This window comes from Tamandua tetradactyla, chromosome 6, assembly GCF_023851605.1.
Source record: "Tamandua tetradactyla isolate mTamTet1 chromosome 6, mTamTet1.pri, whole genome shotgun sequence".
Lineage (NCBI taxonomy): Eukaryota > Metazoa > Chordata > Mammalia > Pilosa > Myrmecophagidae > Tamandua > Tamandua tetradactyla.
Window position 1 is genome coordinate 43,024,505 of NC_135332.1, and position 24,432 is coordinate 43,048,936.

A 24,432-nucleotide genomic window follows, 5' to 3' on the forward strand; every position below is an offset into this window, starting at 1 on the left:
TCCTAAAGGACACCTAGGGCAATATATAAGATTCTACAAAGGTTTCTTGCACTAGAGTAATCTTCCAGAAACCTACAACCTCCAGACAGATCCCTGGACCAGGTAAGTCCTGAAATCTAGAGGGCCCACCCTCTCTAGAACATTAGGTAGTTCCATTTCCCTACCCCATATTACTGACAGACCCTTCCAACATGAAAAAGTTAGAATGGCCATAGCCTAAATATCCCTAAAGAGAGGGGGAGAAAGATTAAAGGTGATGGTGGAGTTATATAGAGAAGGTAGGTTTTAACAAATTAATGATTGCTAAATTATTAATTTGATATTTCAAATTAATAGTCTCCAGTATCTTAGAGCAGCTAGAAGTAAAAACCTAAAATTGTGGAATTGTAATCCATACTCTGATATCTGTTTTACAACTAATTGTGGTGCTATGCTTTGAAATTTATTGCTTTTTTGTATATATGTTATTTTTCATAAAAAAGAAAAAAGAAAGCCGATTGAGTGAAAGAAAGGAGACAGAAAGGAGAAAACATTAATTTTTACCTCCTTTGTTTATTGTGAAAGATCTAAAGTAGATCTGACTTTCTGCTAAAATACGTAAGTAAGCTCTTTGTCCTTTCCCTTACTTATTTAAACTTACCGATTAACTCCCATCAGAAATACTGGCCAACTGAAACATGCTCAGAGCCCAAGCAAATACTTCAAAATCAATCACTCCACCCTAAAATAGCAAAATCTACCCCTAAACCAACTTATTATTTTAAAGCAATTCAACTATCAAAGAAGCAAAGGAGAACACATGCAAACACTGAAGGCTAATTTTTTGGGCATAATATTGCCACTCAGTTAAGAACGTTAATTTATACAGATGTAGAATCTCTAATATGTTTAAACTTAAGATCTATGTAAAAAATAAATTCCCATTTTTAAATTAATGTAGATTATATAACCTTGTGTGCTGGTTTGAAACGATGTATGTCCCCTAGAAAAGCCATGTTTTAATCCTAATCCCATTTTGTAAAAGCAGCCATTTCTTCTAATCCCTATTCAATACTGAATGTTTGAAACTGTAATCAGATCATCTCCCTGGATGATGTGATTTAATCAAGAGTGGCTGTTAAACTGGATTAGGTGACAACATGTCTCCACCCATCTGGCTGGGTCTTGATAAGTTTCTGGAGTCCTATAAAAGAGGAAACACTTCAGAGAATGAAAGAGATTCGGAGAGAGCAGAGAATGCTATAGCACCACTAAGCAAAATCCACCAGCCAGCGACCTTTGAAGATGAAAGAAAATGACTCCTGGGGAGCTTCATGAAACAGGAAGCCAGGAGAAGCCAGCAGATGACGCCGTGTTCACCACGTGCCTGCCCTTCCAGATGAGAGAGGAACCCTGACCGTGTTCATCATGTGCCTTTCTAGATGAAAGAGAAACTCTGTGTTCGTCATGTGCCTTCTCACTTGAGAGAAACCCTGAACTTCATCAGCCTTCTTGAACCAAGGTATCTTTCCCTGGGATGCCTTTGATTGGACATTTCTATAGACTTGTTTTAATTGGGACATTTTTTTAGCCTTAGAACTGTAAACTAGTAACTTATTAAATCCCCCTTTTTAAAAGCCATTCCATTTCTGGTATATTGCATTGCGGCAGCGAGCAAATTAGAACACCTTAATAAGGGATCAAAAATTCTCACATCTAAGCAAACAATATCTTTTTAAAGCCATGTCCTTCTCAGTGCATCACATCAGGAGGGATAGAGTATCATTATGTCTCATTATGGGATCATTGGTAATGCCAAGTTTAACCATTTGGTTAAACTGATGTCTGACAGCATTATAAAGGTACCTTCTACTTTTTATAAATAATACATAATCTATGGATTGATAGTTTGAGACTATGTGAAATAATTGATATTCTCTACCAATCTTTAACCCATTAGTATCACTGATGCCGCATGTAAGAATCAATTATTACTATGATGATTTTTAAATTGGTGATAGAGTTCTAACTTCATTTATTTGCTGTCTTTTTTTTCTTTGCATTTTATTTTAAATTTTGTTGTAGCAAAATATATGTAACATAAAATTTGCTGTGTTAAGCATTTTAAAGTGCACAATTCAGTGACGTTAATTATATTCACAAAGTTGTACAACCACCACCACTATTTATTTCCAAAACTTTTTCATCACCCCAAACAAAAACTCTGTTCCCACTAAGCAATAACTCCCCATTCTTCCCTTCCCCAGCCCCTAATAACTTCTAATCTACTTTTAGTCTTCTGAATTTGTTTATTCTCAATATTTCATATCCGTGAAAATCATACAATATTTCTCTTTTTGTGTCCAGCTTATTTCACTAAGTATAATGTATCTGAGGTTCATCCACTGCAGCATGTATCGCTAGTTCATTCCTTTTCATGGCTAAAGGAATATTCCATCGTTGTGCATATACCACATTTTGTTCAACCACTTCTCTGTTGATGGGCACTACGGTTGTTTCCACCTTTTGCTTATAATGAGTGATATTTCTATGAAGAGTGGTGTACAAGTATCTCTTTGAGTCTCTGGATTTACATTTTTCAAACAAGCTCTCCAGCTGATTTTTTTTTTCCCTTTCTAATTCCAAAAGAACAGGGTTTCATTTTTATTTTATTATGGTAACATTAGATATGGATATAGAATTCTTTATACATAAAATAGGCCATTTTAACCATTTTTAGTGAGCTGTCAGTCTAGAAGAGGTTTTTCCTCTCTACCTCGTTATAAAATTTTAAATATATACTTATAAATTCTGTTTTACTCAATATTTTATCATTGTTTTGGTGCTCAAGTTGTTTGAAATTTGCTATTGGGAGTCTCTAGAATTCGAAGTTTTAACAAATTCACCAGATGATTCGTATTCATAATCAGATTTAAGAAAATCAGACACAACCAGTTCTCTTATTTTACCAGTTCAGGGAGTCGATGCAACTTTCTACTAGTTATCTGGTGATGTTTCTTCAAAAAAAACAAAAGCTTAAGTTTTACACAGAAACATTAATAAACAAAGTTCTTTTCTTATTGTTAAAAAAAGGTCAAATAACTAGTAAGGGTCAGAAATGGGACTTGAACTAAGGGTTCTATTCTTTACTACTGGTCTGGTACTTGTAAATCACAATAGGATCATAGATGGCACTCCCACAGGTCCCCAAAAGTCCTCAGATGTTGTGACAGACATGCAAGTGGCCAACTCAAGAGCCATTTCCTCTTTTTCCTCAGTAGAGGGTGCTGAAGGGGCACCAAAGGAGAAAAAAGCTCTTCTACCTGGTTTCCATATGCTTTATGCTTTCTTCTGCTTGTTCTTGCAGTGCATGGCAGTGAACAATGAGAAGTATACCGCAGCACTGTGCAGGACACCAGGGGTCCTAACGCCTAGGGAATTTCAGTTGCACCCCCAATCCTCCCTGGAGGCTTGCCATGGACAGCTTCCCAGCAAAATCTGTGGCTCAACATCTCCTGTGGATGGCTCCTCCAGGATCCCTGAGGGCAGTTTCCTAGTGCTCCATCCTGGTGGACAACTTCCCATTGTAGTTCAGAAGGTGGCTTTCCAGGGAATTAAGCCAGTAGGGCATCTCTACAAACTTCTCTGCCACCCAGTATGCCACAGCCAGACCCTCTATAATGATCTCTGGATCACACGGAGAACACAAACGGCTCTTTCAGACTTCTTCCTTTCTTAGATGCTCTGCCTCAGCCCCAGAGATAGTGACTACTCCTTGTAATTGCTATTCCTCTATTCTTTAGAGTTTTCTTTTTCCCTTACTGGGTCAATCTTGTTATAATTAATAATTCTTTATCTCTGTTCAACTTACTCTGTAATTTCTTTGTCTTGACTGGACCATGAATGATATAGGTACTATAATGTTTCCTAAACTTTTAGTCATGTGTATTTATATGTATGCATGCACCAAACCACAATATAAACTGAATTTTTTAGTGTGATGAAGAGAAAAAAAAAAATTTGACTCTCGCTTTGGCAAATTCATCCATTTCTACAGCTTCAATTGCCTCCTAAACAAAGATGATGACTCAAATCTATTTGTCTTGAACTAGACATGTATACGTGTACCAGATACTTGCATTTATATATATTAAAGACAGTTCAAATAAAATGTCCAAAATTGAACTTAACAACTATCACCACTGTTTCCATCACAGCTAGTCCAGCTGCCCACCCCCAGACTACAATAGCTTCTAAACTAATTAATATTATTGCCCTAATTTTTGCCTCCTCTAATCCATTCTCAAACCTGCAGCCAAAATCACCTCTTAAAACACAAATATAGGGGGTCCAAGGGTAGTTTAGTGGTAGAATTCTCGCCTGCCATGCAGGAGACCTGGGTTCAATTTCCAGCCCATGTACTTCCTCAAAACAAAAAACAAACAAACAAGCAAACAAACAAAACAAACAAACAAAAATTCAACAAATAGTGCTGCAATAACGGGATACTCACATGGAAAAAATAATGAAATGTGACCCTCACCATACGGCATACAAGAAAAATCAGACAAATACAGTTGTATTCACCCACTTCAACCCTGCAATAGTTTACTACCATTTTTACGATGAAGACACAACTCTTTACCAGAGCCTATAAGATGCAGTATTTTCTCATTTTATCCCATGCCTCTTTTTCCCTGATCTTTTCTAGCTACACTGATCTTAGTCACCATGCTTTCTCCTATCACAGAGATTTACACAAATGCTGTTCTGATCCCAAAAAACATTTTCTTCCTCTCTTAACAAGTAATATTTCTCGGCTCAAACATCATTTCTCATACCTTTCTGGATAGTTAAAATAAGAGTTGCAGTGTTCTCAGTTCTTTTTGAGATCATTTGACAAATGCCTCTCTACTTCACTAGATTGTAAGCTCCATTAAGGCAAAATTTATGTGCTTTGTAAACAGTGCAAAATACTTAGTAATATTTGTTCAAGGAATAAACGACTTGCAAGACTGACATGCAATTTCAACAGGAAGCCACTAGAAGGCACCTCTGCTAGATTTGCACTGGAGTAATTAGCATCATCATAAGTGTTTAAATGGTGCCAATTTTGATAATGAAACTTCTTTCTTTCTCAGAAAACTGGAAGAAAACTGGCCACAAACCATAAGGGTGGTGCTAAATACGGGCAATTAATTTACCATGGGCCAATAAGTATTACCACATAAGTAAAATTATCAACAAAAATTAATCCTCAAAAAAGAAAATTAGTAACAATTGAAAAAATTTTTTCCAAGTGTCAGAATAAGAACTGGAAAAGTCACATAATGTAGCATCTTTTAAAGTTCTGCTGTTAAAATGTAAAAGGTATTACCTGTGAGGAAAAATTATTTGTGAAAGAAAAGCAAAATCAAGAGAAAAAGAATTCATCATTAAAATAATTTCATCCCTTCCATGTAAGTTTTTTTTTAATATCAAAAGCTTCATTTCCATAGATTTGTTTATAAAATTATACTGAAATAAAGTAATTATTGCAGGATATTGCTATAGCAATTATCTTTTCTGTTCTGCACGGAGGTTTCTTCTCTCTAGTGGCTCTTTCCTTACAACTGCTGTTATTTCTTTCCTCTTCAAAACAACAAATCTCTTCACTCTACTTTTCTCTCCTGGTAAGGCCATGTTTCTCTTCACCTTTTTCTAACAAAACTCCTAAAAAAGTTGCCTATACTTGCTGTATCAAATTCCCCTCCTCCTCCCTCTCTTTCTTTAGCCAATTCCAATCATGATTATGGTTTTACCAGTCCACAAACACTACTTTTATCAAAGCCACCAATGATCTCCATGTTGCTAAATACACTAGTCACTTTTCAGTCTTCCCGTTTCCTGAACTATGAGCAGTATCCAAAACAGTTTCTCCTTCACTTAGTTTCCAAGACACTCTCTTTATGAATTTCCTCTTATTTTACTTAATGCTCTTTCTTAGTCATTTCAGCTTGTTCCTCCTCATGTCTTGTACCCACCCCACCCGACTTCTTAATAATGAGAGTGTCTCAGTGTTCAGTCACTGGACCTTTCCACTTTTGTATCTACACTCAATCCCTTGACCCCGAGCCTTTAAATATGATCTCTTTGCTACTGACTCTCAAGTTAGTATCTCCAGCCTAGACTTCACCTGACTTTAATTCTCATAACCAGAAGCCTACTAAACATCAACAATTTAATAATTCAAGTTACCTCAAGCGTAACATGTCCAAAACTGAACTCCTGACCTCCCCTCACCACTGATGATCCAGTCTTCCCTATACAAGTTAATGGCAACTCGACCCTTTCAGCTGCTCAGGGAAAAAAATCATGAGTAATTAGGACCTTTGCACTTGCTACTCCTTCTAATTAAATCTCTTGCACCAGAAACTCAAAGTTCACTGTCTTACTTCTACTCAAATGTCATCTTTTCAACGAGGCCTCCTCTCACCATCTCATTTAAAATTACAAACCTCTCCCCACTCATTCACTGCTTTATTTTTCTTGGTAGCACTTCTCACTAATCAACACTATTCAAAATTTAGTCTATGTATTTATTTTTAGTTTATCATGTTTTTCCTTACTAGAAAGTAAGCTCCATGGGTGCAGAAATTTTACTATTTCGCTCACTGCTGAATCCCGGACACCTGAAACAACAGTACCTGGCATATAGCAGGTGCTTAATAATTTAATAATATTTGGTGAATGAAAGAAAAACTAAGAAGCGGGAACTCTTAAATATTGCTAGTGAGTATGTTGTTTTAAAATATGTCCAAAAATTCTATGATACTCTTTTTTCAAAAGGTAGAGACCACTAAACGGTGGGCTGGATTTGGTGATTCAGTGTATGATTCAAAACATGGAAGAAGTAATGGTGAAGCGCTTATGAAACTACATCATAGAAAGACATTTTGATTTCAGCCTTGTTCTCTTTTGGATCACTTGTCTTGGGAAAGCCAGCTACTGTGTTGTAAGGATACATCACGCAGGCCTATGGAGAGACCCAAAGGGCAAAGAACCGAGACTTTCAGCCCAAAGCCATGTGAGCATGCTTTCTTAGAAGCAAATTCTCCAATCCTGAGTATTCAAGCCTTCAGATGATTGCAACCCTAGCTGACATCTTGATTATGACACTAGGAAAGACTCTGAGCCACTAAATTGCTTACAGGTTAGGATAATAACTGTTTTAAATTGTGAAATCTGGGAGCATTCTGTTACACGACAATAGATAACTAATACAGAGGGACTGTAATAACTGGCACAATCGCACTGGAGAGAAATTTAACCATTATCTAGTAAAGCTAAAGATGTGCATACCTATGAAATGAGCTTCCCAACTGGTATGCCTTACATGGATTAGATGTGTGGCCTTCAGGCAGCTACCTCCAGCCTCAAGCAGCTTACTGTTAACTGTAGAAATTTTTATCACTTTGTATGAATGCCAAACAGAAAGCTGGTAAGTAACATACTATGACCCAGCAAGTCTACTTCTAGTTACATACCTTAAGGAAATTCATACATGTACACAAAGGAGATATTTATTGCAGCATTTTTCATAATAGCAAATACTTGGAAATAACCTAGATGTCCACCACCAGGAACATGGAAGAAATTATAGCTTCATACTGAAACTGAATATACACACTTCATGTGTATTTTCTAAAAATAGTAATATTATCTTACATAACCATAGTACAATTACCAGCTTCATAAATTTAGCTTGTTATAATTCTTAAATCTGTCTACCACCCATATTTCAAATTATCAAATGGCCTAATAATGTCACTTAGCATTCACCATCACCCCATCCCACCCCACCTCTATTACAAGATACAGTCTAGGGTCAGGAACAGCATTTAGTTGAAATGGTTCTTTAGCGTCCTTTAATATGGTACATTTCCACAGCCTTTCTTTATCTTTAATGACAGTGACATTTTTAAAGAATGTATTCACCACACCTCCACATAAAACTTTTTTTTAAAGGCTTAAAATGTAATTTAATAAGTTGATGCTGCATTACTGTTCTATTTCTCAGAAAAACTCCAACATCAAGGTATCAGAGACAGATCAAACATGGTATACCAATACAAAATGCACAGATAAGATAAGCAAAGCTGAGAGCTACTGCCAGACCTTCAGCATACAGCAACCCTGTTCCCAAGACTGTACTAAGCCTATCAAGAAAAGCTGTGAACAGTGGGGACAACTAAATCAATAGGCTGAGCCCTCAATCTTGGGGTTTGTCCCTGTTCTGGTCTGCTAGCTGCCAGAATGCGATATACCAAAAACGGAATGGCTTTTAACAAGGGAAATTTAATGAGTTGCTAGTTTATAGTTCTAAGACCAAGAAAATGTCCCAATTAAAACAAGTCTATAGAAATGTCCAATCAAAGGCATCCAGGGAAAGATACCTTGGTTCAAGAAGGCCGATGAAGTTCAGGGTTTCTCTCTCAAGTGAGAAGGAATGTGGCAAACACAGTCAGGGCATCTCTCTCAGCTGGAAGGGCACATGGCGAATATGGCATCATCTGCTAGCTTTCTCTCCTGGCTTCCTATTTCATGAAGCTCCCCAGGAGGTGTTTTCCTTCTTCATCTCCAAAAGTCACTGGCTGGTGGACTCTCTGCTTCATGGTGCTGCAGCATTCTCCACTCTCTCTCAATCTCTCATTCTCCAAAATGTTTCCTCTTTTATAATGCTTCAGAAACTAATCAAGACCCACTCAAATGGGTGGAGACATGTCATCCCCTAATCCAGTTTAACAACCATTCTTAACTAAATCACATCAACCAGGGAGATGACCCAATCACAGTTTCAAAAATACAGTATTGAATAGAGATTATTCTACCTTTATGAAATGGGATTTATATTAAAACATGGCATTCTTAGGGGGTATACTTCCTTTCAAACCACCAGAGTCCCTATGAAACTTACCCCTGCAAAGGACAGGCTAAGCCTACTTAAAATTAGGCCTAAGAGTCAACCCCAGCGAACCTCTTTTGTTGCTCAGATGTGGCCTCTCTCTCTCTCTCAGTCAACACAGCAAGCAAACTCACTGCCCTTCCCCTTTCTATGTGGGACATGATTCCCAGGGGTGTAAACCTCCCTGGCAACGTGGGGCAGAAATCCTAGAATGAGCTGGGACTCAGCATCAAGGGATTGAGAAAACCTTCTCTACCAAAAGGGGGAAGAGAAAAATGAGACAAAATAAAGTGTCAGTGGCTGAGAGATTTCAGAGTCTAAAGGTTATCCTGGAGGTTATTCTTACGCATTACATAGATATCCTCTTTTTAGCTTATGGTGTATTGGAGTGGCTAGAGGGAAGTGCCTGAAACTGTAGAGCTGTGTTCCAGTAGCCATGTTTCATGAAGATGATTGTATAATGATATAGCTTTCACAATATGACAGTGTGATTGTGAAAACCTTGTGTCTGATGCTTCTTTTATCTATGGTATGGACAGATGAGCAAAAAATATGGATAAGAAATAACCAAATAATAGGGGGAACAAAGGTTAAAATAAATCAAGTAGATTGAAATACTAGTGGTCAATGACAGGGAAGGATAAGGGGTATGGCATGTATGAGTTTTTTCTTTCTTTTGCTGGAGATGCAAATGTTCAAAAAAATTATCATGGTGATGGATACACAACTAGGTGATGATTCTGTGAGCCACTGACTGTAACCATGATTGTAATCATGTCAAGAATGTCTGTCTGTTCACTGTTTATAATAAAAATACTTAAAAAATAACTGTGAAGTGCAACATCACAGACGCAAAAAGAGCCATTCCTAGGCAGTCCTCACCCAAGAAAAAGATGGATGCAAGTTAACACAAGATATTTTTAAATATATATATACTAAAATGAAATCTATGAGAAAAGCTTTTTAGGACACAGAGGGGTAATATATGTGATATAGCAGAGCACTACGTATGTTGTCTGTGAGCTCTGTGGCTGGAATTCTGACCTGGGAGTGAATGGAGCAATGAAGCTAAGGTCACTGGAAAACATTTAGTTTTCGTGGTATATGTGGTGGTGCCTCAAGTTGGGGGACAGGGAGCGTAAGGATACAAAAGCAAAAAGAACAGGATGGACAAAGAATGGAATGATCAAGATTAATGTGGCTCTAAGTGGATCCATTTTTGCCATGGTTTCCCCAGGCCGTTGACTGGTGCTCATGACAAGCAGCCTCCAATCTCCATTTCTAGCTTCTCACAAGCTTCCTTGATATTGTGTACAGAGGCTATGGATCCTTGGCATGTTCTATCTTCTTCTAAGTTGTCTTTTTGGCCTAAGTTAACCTGAAGTGGATACTGTTGTTTGGAGGCAGAGAATTCTCATATAGGCAGCAAAGGATTTGTTATCTTTGAGGAACCAGAATGAGGCCAGTATGAGAGAGGGATGGTAGAGACAGAAAACAAGGGTGCAGATGAGGACATTTACAAATTAAGAAGGGCCATGCAGGCCAACGTAAAAGTTTGATGAAGAAGACATTATGGCTGGCGTTAGATTCAGTTGTCAACTTAGCCAGGTGAAGGCACCTAGTTTTGTTGCTGCAGACATGAGCCAATAGTACGTGAACCTCATTTGTTGCTGATTAGGATTGTCAGCTAGGAGGCGTGCCTGCTGCAATGAATGACGTTTGACTTAATTGGCTGGTGCTTAAATGAGAGGGCATAAGGTAGCACAGCTCAAGCAGCTCGGCATACCTCATCTCAGCACTTGCAGCTCAGCCCAGGCCTTTGGAGATACAGAAAGAAATCACCCTGGGGAAAGCTGTTGGAACCCAGAGGCCTGGAGAGAAGGCCAGCAGAGACCATCCTGTGCCTTCCCATGTAAGAAAGAATCTCAGTGGAAAGTTAGCTGCCTTTCGTCTGAAGAACTAACAAAATAAATCACCTTTTATTAAAAGCCAATCCGTCTCTGGTGTGTTGCATCCTGGCAGCTAGCAAACTAGAACAGCTGGTAAGAACTAAATCTTGCAGGGCCCTCTAGGCCATAGTAAGGAACTTGATTTTCATTTTAAATGCTGTTGGGTAGGGAATGAAGAATAAGAAGAGGAAGTATACCACAGTAGTTGAGAGACAGACTCTGGGGGCAAAATACCTGTGTTCAAATTCCAATGCTGCAAATTACTGTTCAACCTTAATCTTTTGTGACACAGTTTCTTCATCTGTGGGGATAATAATGCTAGTACCTCATACTCCTATGACTACTGGATGATTTAATATGTGCAATGTGTTTAGAATGGTGCATGGCACACAATAAGTACTCTTTAAGTGTTAGCTGCTATTATGTCTGCTATTTATTGAAGTAGTGACATGATCAGTTTTATGCTTTTTAAAGGATCATTTTGGCTGTAACTGGTAAGATTAAAGAGGAATAAAAATGGAGGCAGGGATATTGTAGTGTTTTAGACACTTTGTATATTGTATACATTTATGCAGATCTAGAGGTTACCCAAGTCATTTTATAATAATTTAAATATGTGAAACAACTGATTCTTCTGCTGCAAGGAAAAGGAGGGGAGAGGGTCATAGCTGTTGTTTACATGCGAGATTGTCAATTGATTACTGCCATTTGCAACAGTGAACTTTGAAAGAGGGATGGGAGGCAAGGAAATAAAATTACTAAATTATAGAGGCTTTATATCACAAAACAGATGACAAGCTGAAGAAACAGGCATGGGAACAAGGAAATTCCAAGCAACCAACTATATCATGGAGCACTGCCCTAAGGAGCCAATTGTCACTAGGATGAATTCATTCCAATGAGTTTTTCCTTTTTAACATGGGTGTTTTGTTTTGCTTTGCCTTTATTATAAGATTAAAAACTCAAAGTCCTATAATAGAGACTCTGACTGGCTTAGCTTGGGTCATATATCTGCCCTTTCTTATGCTTTATAAAAAGACCATGAATGGGAAGTTCTAAACTAAGATGCACATAGGAGGGAAGATGTAATTTCCCAAAAAGAAATCAGGGTTATTAATAGAAAGAGAGAATGTATGTTGGTCAACTCTCCTTTCCCTCCAAAAAAGAGCAAACATCCACTAACTGCCTAAGGGACTTTGAACATGTTATGGTTCTACTTTGACTGGGAGCTATTTTCCCTGACCCCTTCTTCTCCTTCAGATGTCATTCAAATATCACCTCCTAAAAAAAGGTTTCCTGAATACCCTCTTTAAGGTAGCCTTCCCTTGCCACCCATCAGTATTATGCTACCTAATATTGTGCCCAATTACGGGCACTTTACTTTGTTTAAATTTATGACAGTTTTCAGAATGCATTCCTCACTTGTTTATTTGCTTACGGTCTATTCCACCCCACTAGATTTTAGGTTCCACACAGACTGGGACTATGTGCATTTAGATCACCAAAGATGAGTAAGCAGTTCATGCTTTAATGGGTACAAAATTTTTGTTTGGGATGATGAAAAAGTTTTGGTAATGGACAGTGATGATGGTAGCACAATATTATGAATATAATTAATACCAACAAACTGTATACTTCAAAGTGGTTAAAATGAGAAATTTTAGGTTGTATATGTCATTACAATTTTTTAAAAAAAGATGAACAAGAGATAGCACATAGTAGGTAAAATCATCTTTATAAAATGCAAATCAGATGTTACTTCTTAGCTTAATTTCCTTCAAAGCTTCCCAGTGTACCTAGACTAAAATACAAATCCCCGACATGATAAGACCTCTGTCTTCCTCATCAACTCCAGCCATACTGGCCTTCTGATAATTCCTAGAACATAGCCAAGCATAGCAGCTGCTCCTTACCATTTATTGTTAAGAACTTTAACTGGCCATCTTCTTCAACTTCTACTCTTTCTTGACCATTCTCAGTAATCCTCTTTGTAGTGATTTTTCTGCCATTAACTATTTTAATAGAAGTTGATATAGATTTGAAGTTGCCCATTCTACTATCACCAAAGGTTGTTGAAGAAAATGAAGTTAAGGCCCCCATGCCCCAGTGAACCAAATGAAGTAAATCCTGTATCAAAAGAAGAAAATCCACCTCCAAAAGATGGAAACCACCTGAAGGCAGAGAAAAAAGATCCTGTGCCCCTATTTCTGATATTATGGAGGCCTCTTCAATTTCCAAAAAACTCCTCAAATGGGTCTTCAAAGAAGTCAAGTGAAAATGGGTCCCGTCCACCAAAAAATTCCCTGAAGACATCATGTGGATTACAGAACGTAAAGCCAAACTCAAATGGACTGTCAAAATGACTTCTACCTCCAGCACCACCATTTAATTCTTCTTTGCCATATTTGTCACAGATGTCCCGTTTTTTAGCATATGCCTCAGCTATTTGTTTGAATTTTCTCTCTGCTTCTTCTTTACTCTCAGGATTTTTATCTGGGTGCCACTTGAGTGCCAATTTACGATATGCCTTTTTAACATCCTCGGATGAGGCATGTCCCTGAACACCTAGAACTTCATAGTAATCTACCATGTTTTAACAGTCGTTGGAACAGGTCCTGAGGAAGTTGGCAACCAGCAGCGGAAAAGAAGAGAGGCTGGACAGTGGGGCCCATGGTCTCCCCTCAGCTCCATCACAGCTGGTACTGGTGGATCCCGTTACTTTGACACTGAGTAGGCTAAATCTTTTTTTAAATTTTCAAACCAGTCTTTGCTAGCATGAAAACCCGTAGGGGTAGACCCTTCACCTTCATTTTCCTTTAGGGAATCATAAAAGGACTTAGCCTTTTCTCATATGATGCCAGAATCTACTGGAATGCCTTCTTTTTATAACAATCCTGCATCTAAAAACAATGTTGCACTTTCTATCAGAGAGATATGTGATCTCATGGTTTATGCAAATGCTTTGCAATGGTTGGCCTTCAGAGATTTTCTTCTCTGTTTTTCTCAGTATGCCTTAGGGTCCACTCACTAATGCTATAATGGCAGCCAACCACAGCAGTGATTTTGCCTGAAGAAGCATATTTAACAATTCTACTTTTTCTTTCAGGTTCATCACTTTCCAAACCACTATGAACACTATGTACCAGACCCATGACTTAAATGGTGTATGGCATTTAAACAACACAAGATATGAGAAACTGAGATGCAAAGATCACTGCAAGATCACCATGAGATGTCCCGTGAGATACTGCTGTAAACATGCTTGACATCCCCAAACCTGTGCATAGAACCATGGTTCTTTCAGTAAAAAAAAAAACATGCAGCTGTCATTTATGTTATCAAACAGTAAAATACATACTATGCAGGTAATATTATATATAACAGTACATACACTTTATGTATTTATGAGTTACTAAACTTTTAAAGATACGTCTACATTTCTAACCATTGTGTGTCCTCTGTTGGCCTTCGCATGTCATCTGCAGCTTGCACAAAACTCCCAAAAATTCTCATTTAATATCTTATGCCGACCCACAATATATCAAAACCACAAATGAGGAAAGTCATAATGTGGAAGGGATAACTATATTTTTACTTTGTCATGGAAAATTTACTTTGTTAAAGTAAAAAAAGCTTTGAAGACTCTCAGAGGAAATATGAAGGGCCGAAGTAAGGAAGAATATTAAAAAATAGTTCAAAGAGTTACTTCAAACCCAGAAACATACATACTTCCCTAAGTAATGGTGGGAGTTAGCAAAACATTGAACATGACTCATGATCAAAGAGCAACTGACACTGAAATTTACATCTTAACATACCCCTCAATTAAGTTCTAATGCACTTAATATAGTATCATCATATATCTATCTTCACCATGTGCCACATAAGGGTTTAGTTCTTAGTCTCCTTTGTTATTTTACTACCATATACTGTAGTAAACCCAATGTGATTTCATCAAATGTAAACCTTACTTACCAAGTGCTCTTGCTACTGCCAGAAAAGGGATCTGGTCAATAACTGTGCTCCTTCGTACAGGTCCATTGTGAGTGAGCCGAGGTCGTTTCCAAACTACACGATTCACCCCAGACTTGTTCATCACACTAAAAAATAAACAAGACTTCATAAAAATACGCTAAATGATTAAAATATAACTAAATCAGCTCATTGTGTTAAATAATTAATAAAATAAACTTATCACAATATGATTTATCTGTTTCAGATTCAAAGATATATAAATTAAAGGTCCTATTCAGAGAAGAAAGACAAAATAGGTTAAATCAGATTAGGAGCATCTGAAGAATACTGTAGTAGATCAGACAGAATATAATGGAAGTAAGGGGAATGAGTAAGAGTGAATACTATGTCAAAGAAAAAGCAAGAGGACTTAATGACTGAAAAAACGAGTTAGACTAACAGCAAATAAATGAAGAGGGGTTAAATAATGATCAAAGAAAATGAAGAGGAAAAATTACATAGTTGGAAAGGTTTCTGAAGCTGAACTTCAGTTTTAATATTTCTAATTTCAGGAATCAACAGGAAATACCTCAATAAAAATACCTATGTATTAGTTATTTCTGTAATTCAAAGTGTGAGACTAGACTTTTGGGAAACAGATCAAACACAGAGATGGAGATTTGCTTCTTTCTTCAAAGTAAGAAAACAGTTATAGTCACAAAAGTTTATGATATTTGTTGCCATACATATGGATTAAGAAGGTCTGAACAACGTAGAATGCAAGGAGGAGAATAAAATAATAATAAAAATAATAAAATAAAATTTAAAAAAACAATTGGAAAAAAAATAGATAGAAACATCAAGCACAAGTCAAGGACCATTTATAGAAAAAAAAAAATCCAGATTAGAGAATGAACAAAAAAGAAAGCTTACTGAACTTAATTATCAGAATATCACTGGTTACCTTCAAGAAAGTTTTAAAAGAGGTAGGGACAAAAGCAGATGACCTCAGGTTAGAGATCAATAAGTACTGAAGAGAAAAAATGGAGATACAGAATCCTCCTAGAAATCTGGCAGCGGGGCAACAGAAAAGAAACATGTAACTTCTACACAGAGGCGTCAGTACAATTATAAGGTGCCTAAAACTTAGAAATATGATTAATCCTCTGGGCATAATAAATAATAATCTACTATAACAGAAATGTTATTATGGCTGGCATCACATAAATGGAAATTACGTAAAAGAAAACTGACAGAAATCAATTTAATCATAATCTATCTGGAATTATTTTTAAAAGTCAACAGAAAAAAAGGGTTCCTCTGGAAGAAGAAGGTAAGGGGGAGGGGGAATAAGAATGGTAAACAGCATTTCAAAGAAATAGTATGCTGCTACCTAATACTAGGTCATATAATATATATATGTCACATATATACCTAATATTAGGTCCACCTTAATCTACAGGGAGAAAGCATACAGACAGCTGACAATAAGATATGATCTTCTTGTCAGTTATTTTTCTTCTTATTATTATTTTTTTAAATGCAAACATTCCTATTTTGATCATTCCGTTCTACATATATAATCAGTAATTCACAATATCATCACATAGTTGCATATTCATCATCATGATCATTTCTTAGAACTTTTGCATCTATTCAGAAAAAGAAATAAAATGAAAATAGAAAAAACAAAAACTATACATACCATATTTCATTGATCACTAGCATTTCAAACTAAATTTATTTTAACATTTGTTCCCCCTATTATTTATTTTTATTCCATATGTTCTACTCATCTGTTGACAAGGTAGATAAAAGGAGCATCAGACACAAGGTTTTCACAATCACGTAGTCACACTGTGAATGCTATATAATTATACAATCATCTTCAAGAAACATGGCTACTAGAACACAGCTCTACATTTTCAGGCAGTTCCCTCCAGCCTCTCCATTATATCTTGAATAACAAGGTGATATCTACTTAATGCGTAAGAATAACCTCCAGGATAACCTCTCGACTCTGTTTAGAATCTCTCAGTCATTGACACTTTGTCTCATTTCACTCTTCCCCCTTTTGGTTGAGAAGGTTTTCTCAATCCCTTAATGATGAATCTCAGTTTATTCTAGGATTTCTGTCCCATGTTGCCAGAAAGGTCCACACCCCTGGGAGTAATGTCCCATGTGAACAGGAGGAGGGTGGCGAGACTGCTTGTTGTATCGGCTGGAGAGCGAGGCCACATCTGAGCAACAAAAGAGGCTCTCCTGGGGGTGACAATTTCTCTTATTATTAATGAGTAATATGCCATCCTGATTTATACATGAGCCTCTTGTTAAGTTTACTATGTTTAGTTTGAGTAACATGATTCTATCCCTCTAAACCTTATGAACACTTAATATATTTACACTGAAACTAAACTGGCTTCAAGATAAGAAACCTGAAGATAGATAATGGTGACAACCTCCAATGGAATGTTCACTATGAAATGCCAACACTTAAGCATCAGCCAGCCAGTTACCCTCTATTCCTGCTTAGTTTCAAAGGAATGAAAACCCTAGAGAGAATGGACAATGAATGAAATAAAGTCCTAAGGAAAGCAAAATGAAGGCATAAACACCTTTTAAGTGAAGAAAAAAATCAATCTTCTGAAACAAAAGAAAAAAAATTTATTTAGCAAAAGAATAGCCTCAAGCTTCCTTCTAAAGTAGAAGTCAAGTTCATTTGACAAGGGTAGGCTAGGAGATTTGAGCAGTACTGTCCAATAGACCTCTCTGTAATGATGGAACTGTTCATTCTGCACTGTCCAATATGGAGCCACTAGCCATGCGCAGCTACTGAGTAATGCAAATGTGGCTAATGAAAATGAGGATCTCAATTTTTAAACTTGATTTTAATTAAATTTACATTTAAATTTAAACAGCCCCATGTGGCTAGTGGCTACTGCACTGGACAGCACAAGGAACGAATGAAGCAAGTAAAGAATAATCACAAAACATTGAAAAGCTAATGAAGAGCAGAAATTCAAAAGAGATACTCCTTTTACCATCCCTTTTAAAAGCTAGTTTAATTTTCAATTCTGAGAGCAACATCATTCTAGGTCATAGCAAGAGTTAGAATCTCAAAGACAGTCATTTTGTTACACTGTTTTCTCAAAAGCAAACAGCATAGTGAAGACTAAATCGACCACTCACATGAATCTATTCAAAAAAGAATCCATAGCACGCAAGAGGTGTAATAAGAAGGGATGCCAACAACATTCTGCCTTCATACCACCTTAAGCCTCACTGTTCTTTCCTAAATCTGCTCCCTAACAAACAAAGTAAAGCTTAATACTTAAGTAATTTCAGTAACTACCCAAATTACTTGCAATATAAATATACTAGAACTCTCTTGATTCTTGATATTTGAGGATATTAAGGTCGCTGTGTCTCTGAGTAACAAAGGACAACTAATGGTACTAGCTAAAATAAAAAGTTTAAATTCAATATCAAAAGTCCAAGGCAACACTATAAGAGATGCTGCTTTCATTGCATTCCTAGCTGTTGTCCTGCATGATTAAACGGCATACAAAAAGGGACAGTCTGATATGCAGAGACTTGACTGCTCAGCAGCAGAAAGCTGGGAAAACAGCTCTGGCCAGTTGCCTGGGAACTATACTTACTTACTATTATAAGTAACTTATAATAAAACATCTTAATTGCTATATAAAATAATGCTCCCAAATGATAAAGAGCATATGTCCAACTGTTCAGATATTTTAAGTAATAATGAAAAAAGCCTAAACTCTAAAAAAAAGTATGAAAATTTAATACATTTTCATCAAAGAAAACCAAACTCTAAAATACAAGGAGGAAAAAAAGCAAGAAAAAATAGCCAAACATGTAAATAAAGGCTCAGTTAAAGTTTTGTACATGGACAGAAAAAGAAAAGAGAAGAAAAGACATCAAGAAAAGAACAGAAATCCCAGAGAAAGACCCAAATATTTGTGGAAATTCAGCTAATAACTGCAAAGCAGTTTGTCTGCTATTGCCTGACCACAAGCACAGATTGACCTCTACACTTACAGGACCAAACAGATCACAGCCTGAAACGAGGTAGACTTCAGGTATATTGTCTTCAGCAGGGATCCTTACAGAAATTCAGGAGATTTCCCAGCTGCCCCCAGCCCCTCAAAACTGTACTCAGTTGTAAGTAAACAGGACTAGATGCTTAGGTACAGAACATAAACTTCATGTGCAAGAGGAAATCAGTATCTTGTCACAGTCCATGACTGTAGTAGCTTCCTGGGCCCTGAGCAAGTCAAGCTGCATGCACACAGGCCTGTGCTACCAAACAGAAATTTACAGTCCATTCAAAGTCCTTCCTATCCAGAGGCAGTTCCATTCAAGGGTCAAACTTCACAATGAGTGATGTTGCCTTATAACAGAGTGGTCATTACTCCTTTACCTTAACCAGAAAAACACCACCAGAACGTCATCATCCCACTGAGAAAGGCTTTTAAACCTGCTAACTCTTCTAATTGGTAAGGGAAAGAAGTATAACTGTTCACATGGCTGCTCGTAACCATCTTGAAAACAAAGTTAAGTTGTATCACTACCATACAACTTAGAATTTGAAATTACAGACCGGCTTAAAAGTTAAAATGAGAAAGATGAAACCATGTAAGTACTAGAGAAATGATTCTCAAATTGTGCTCTAGAGACCTGTGGAGGGCCCCAGGACCTTTTCAGGGGATATGCAAAGTCAAAATTATTTTTAAAACAAAATTAATGTTTTTTATAATAATGCTAAGTCATGTGGCATTTTCCAGAGGCATGATATGATATTGTATAAGAAAATGTGTCAATATATGGAATAAATGCATAACTCAATAAACCAATATTTTCCAAATGACAAATATACAATGTTAAAAAATCACAAATGGGTAAAACATCATTCAGCCAATGGCTCTTAATTGACAGATCAATGGCTCTTAATGTAACAGATTATCAGAAGTTCACTGAGATGGTTTCAGATACCATGCTATAACTAACCTTTAAGAAACTACAACTTAATGAGTTCTGGTATAGTAGCAAAGAAGAATATCTTCCATATGTGAAGAAGCTATTAAAATACCCCTCTCTTTTCCAACTATATAAGAAAGGCCAGATTTACTTCAAATACTATAACCAACATAACATTCCAACAGACTGAATTCAAAAGCATGTGAGACACCGTAAGTACATGAACCACCATAAGTACATGGAACCTTGTAATAGGGCAAGACATTTTGTAGGTTTGTCCAGAGTAATGCCCCAATAAACTCCAGAGTGATTTGAACAGTGAATAAAAAAGTATTTGCAAAGTCCCCTTGGGGGGTACGACAAGAAGGGGGGAAAATTCAATTTCCCCATTTGGAGAATTTCTGATATTCTCGCAAGCAGTGGGGACAACCAAATCAATAGGCCAAGCCCTCAATTTTGGGGGTTGTTCATATGAACCTTATCCCCGCAAAGGATAGACTAAGCCTACTTAAAATTAGGCCTACGAGTCACCCCCAGAGAACCTCTTATGTTGCTCAGATGTGGCCTCTTTCTCTCTCTCAGCCAAAATGGCAAGCAAACTCACTGCCTTCCCCATCTCTACATGGGACATGACTCCCAGGGATGTAAACCTCCCTGGCAACGTGGGACAGAAATCCTAGAATGAGCTGGGACTCAGCAACAAGGGATTGAGAAAACCTTCTCAACCAAAAGGGAGAAGAGAGAAATGAGACAAAATAAAGTGTCAGTGGCTGAGACATTTCAAACAGAGTTGAGAGGTTATCCTGGAGGTTATTCTTATGCATTATACAGATATCCCCTTTTTAGTTGTAGGTGTATTAGGCTAGAGGGAAGTGCCTGAAACTTTAGAGCTGTGTTTCGGTAGCCATGTTTCTTGAAGATGACTGTATAATGATATAGCTTTCATAATGTGAGTGTGAAAACCTTGTGTCTAATGCTTCTTTTAACTACAGTATGGACAGATGAGTAAAACATATGGATTAAAAATAAATAAATAATAGAGGGAACAAATGTTAAAATTAAAAATATATATATAGGGTAGATGGAAATACTAGTGGTCAATGACACGGAGGGATAAGGGGTATGGTATGTATGAGTTTTTTCTTTTCTTTTTAATTCTTTTTCTGGAGTGATGCAAGTCTTCTAAAAAATGATCATGGTGATGAATATATAACTATGTGATGATATTGTGAGCCACTGATTGTACACCAAGTATGGAATGTTTCTATGTTAAGAATGTATGTGCTTGTACATTGTTTTATCAATAAAAATTAAAAATTAAAAAAAAGTTAATGACAAAAAAAAAAACTGGAGCCTGCCCATGCCAAAAAAAAAGTTATTATTGACTGTAAAATAAGAATATGGATTAAGATTGCTCATTTGGAGAAAATACAATTAGTACAAACTAAGGACTACAGTTAATAACATTGTAATGTTTTATAATTTTTTCATCACTTGTAACAACAGCCCTGATCCAAAGCTAAATGTCAATAATAAGTGGATGATACGGTATGGGAATTTTTTTTTGGAGAAATGAGAGGGTTCTCATATTGGTTGTAGTGGTAAATGCATAACTATGTGATTATACCAACAGCCACTGGTTATACACCTTAGATAGACTATACAGTGTATAAATCAAACTGGTAAAAAAAAAAAAAAAAAAAAGCATGTGAAAATCTAGCTGTTACCTATTAAGTGAGACATCAAAGAGTCACAGAATCATAAAACAATGCAACTCTTCTCACTAAATGTTTGTTTGTTTTGAAAATACATTTTTCACAAAAAATGTTAGTTTTGTTAACCATAATAGGTCTATCACTGTTATTTTAAAATTGAATTAAGGGCAGGCCACAGTGGCTCAGCAGGCAGAGTTCTCACCTACCATGCCGGAGACCCAGGTTCAATTCCCAGTGCCTGCCCATGCAAAAAAAACAAGAATAAATATTTTAAAGCATTTAAGCTTTAATTTCTAATACAATAAAAATCAATTTACGTAACTCACGTAAACAAAAAAGTCTTTTAAATTCTCGATTTTTAAGAATATAAAGGGTTCCTGAAACTAAAAACATTGACAACTACCATACTACAAGAAAATACAGAGACTTTTTAATAATCTCAGAGTAGAAGAGTTCTATATACAAAACCAAGTATTCATAAGAGAAGAGACCAGTATCTACATTAACAAAAAACTTTCACGTGGAAAAAAAAATGCCACGGGCATACTCAAAAGACAATGACATCAAGAAAACAGTCTCTAAAAATCATATCACCTACTTTAAATTAATTCCTCCAATGTATAAGTAACTCCTACAGATTGATACAAAAACAGACTAACAACCCTTCCCCAAAGTGGACAAAGAATATAAGCAAATATGCATAGAAAAGGAACTATAAATGGCTTTTAAAAATATGAAAAGCTATTCAACCTTTCTCATAATAAGATAAATTCAAATTAAAACAACAGTGAGGTGTTTTTTTACCTGAAATTGGATATGATAAAAAAAATCTATAACTAGGTAGCTATTATGAAAAAAACATTGGCAAGGATGTAGAGAAACTGGAACCCTCATGCACTGCTGGTAAGATTGTAAAATGATGCCACCATTGTGAAAAATAGTTTGTCAGTTTCTCAAAAAGTTAAACTGAATTACCAGATAATCTGGCAATTCCGCTCCTAAGTATATCCTCTAAAAAAACTGAAAACAGGGACTCAAACAGATACTTGAATACCAATGCTCATAGCAGCATTATTCACAGTAGTCAAAAGGTATAAGTAACCTAAGTGTCCATCAACAAACTAATTCTACTCTGGAACACCACGGACTTGTTCTGCCCAGATTCTGAGAAAGGTCAATAGTAATCAGTGTTCACGTAAAAAGCTTCCAATAAGACCTTGTATGTATTGTTATTTGAGGTCCACCAAAATGCAATTTCCCTTTGGAGCCATTATCAGAAATAGAACAGTCAATTCAAAATAATTAGATAAATATGAATGTGCATGGATATTCTATCAGGAAATGTACAACTTCGAAACTGAGAAAGCAATTTCACTTGAAGGGAGCAGTAGGTCAATCCATTTAGTAAAGCGAAAAAAAAATAAACAGAACCAATAGAGGAAAGACAAAATAGCACACAATTACCTCCCACCAAGTCCTTCGATTCGTTCTCTTTCCTTAGGAAGTTCTGGCTTATGGTCCTGTGTCACCTCCACAGCTCTGACAAAATCATCCTTCGGGTCATCCTGAACTCCAAGAACCACCCCTGAGTCGCCCACGTGCGCTACATACATCTTCATGCCCCGTATAATGACCACACTTGCTGTTGTCCCTGATGTGCTGGGAAGACCTGTCATTGTCTTTGGCCATTCTGCTGTAATAAGAAATGAAATATTTTATTCTCCCAGGTAAAAACATTTGTACTGTTTCAGAAAACAAATGGTAACATATGTTGAATTAGCATGTTAAAATATGAACTACCAAAAAAAGTTTTTAATATTTTGAAAGCTGTTAAAAGGAACTTATGTTAATCCACTAATCAGTGTAAATAATTATATCATAATTAGTAATTTTATGGATAATACAATTATATTACAACTACCCAAACAAACCTAACAGAAAATATTCCAGGTTTACTACTTACATAACTCTGAGTCCTACACTTAGAGGCAAGGATGAAGTAACAGCTTTGATACCATTTAGCCAGTAGCTTAATATCTGTTTATTAATCACTCTTCAAAAAGAATTTCTGAAAAAACTACCTTTTTTTTTTTTTTTTTTTGCATGGGCAGGCACCGGGAATTGAACCCGGGTCTCCAGCCTGGCAGGCGAGAATTCTACCTGCTGAGCCACTGTGGCTCGCCCCTGACTTGTTTTTTAAATAACTATTTTGCATATTCAGAGCCTAACAAATAACCTTCATTGACACTTAACTGAATACCAAGCTTTGTGATATGAGCTTTATAAACATTATCTCAAATAATACTTAAAATGAACCTATGAAATAAATAAGATTATTCTCATTTTCACTTTATATATGAAGGCATCAATACTTTGAATGGTTAAAAAACTTGCTCAAGACAAATCAAATATTGTGACAAAGACCCTATATGTTTAATTTAAAAATCTTTTATTGTCCAATTAAATTCACTATCATTCAACAAATCCTGAAATATTCTATAACACTACACGAACTAATTTATACTTCAAGATAGTAGACTGAGGCTAAGCACTGACATATTCTTCTCCCCAACAAAATTCCACTAAAAGAACAGAATATAAATATTAGAAAAAGTCCATAGCAGTTTTGAAACACAAGAAAGGTTCATGAGGAAATCAGGAATTTCTGAAAGTTTAAACAAACAGAATTATTTTAAGGGAAAAAGTCAGAATGCAAAACTTGTAATACATCATAAGCAAAAAGAACAGCCAGTAAAGAATCTAGTATATAGATTTTTCCTGTTGAGTCCCAGAAAAGCCCAAGCTCAGACTCAGTGGCCAAAACAAGGGCAAGAATGGAAGGTTGACCATTAACTTCAAAACTGCAGGGAGTAGGTCAGTGCCTAAAGTC

General features: G+C 36.4%; 1 protein-coding gene and 1 pseudogene across 2 annotated transcripts in view; both read right to left on the minus strand.

Moving 5' to 3' along the window:
- PPM1D (protein phosphatase, Mg2+/Mn2+ dependent 1D) overlaps positions 1-24,432 on the minus strand; it is a 78,942-nt gene that overhangs the window by 13,077 nt on the left and 41,433 nt on the right. Inside the window, exons 2-3 of one of the 2 annotated variants that reach the window (XM_077165031.1) lie at positions 23,007-23,232; positions 14,848-14,972 (exon numbers count right to left, since the gene is read on the minus strand). In XM_077165031.1, the coding sequence (XP_077021146.1) occupies positions 14,848-14,972; positions 23,007-23,232 (351 nt within the window). Of the gene's footprint in view, positions 1-14,847; positions 14,973-23,006; positions 23,236-24,432 lie in introns of both variants that reach the window. The other variant, XM_077165030.1, reaches the window with a different exon arrangement.
- LOC143687752 (dnaJ homolog subfamily B member 6 pseudogene) lies at positions 5,549-14,837 on the minus strand (annotated as a pseudogene).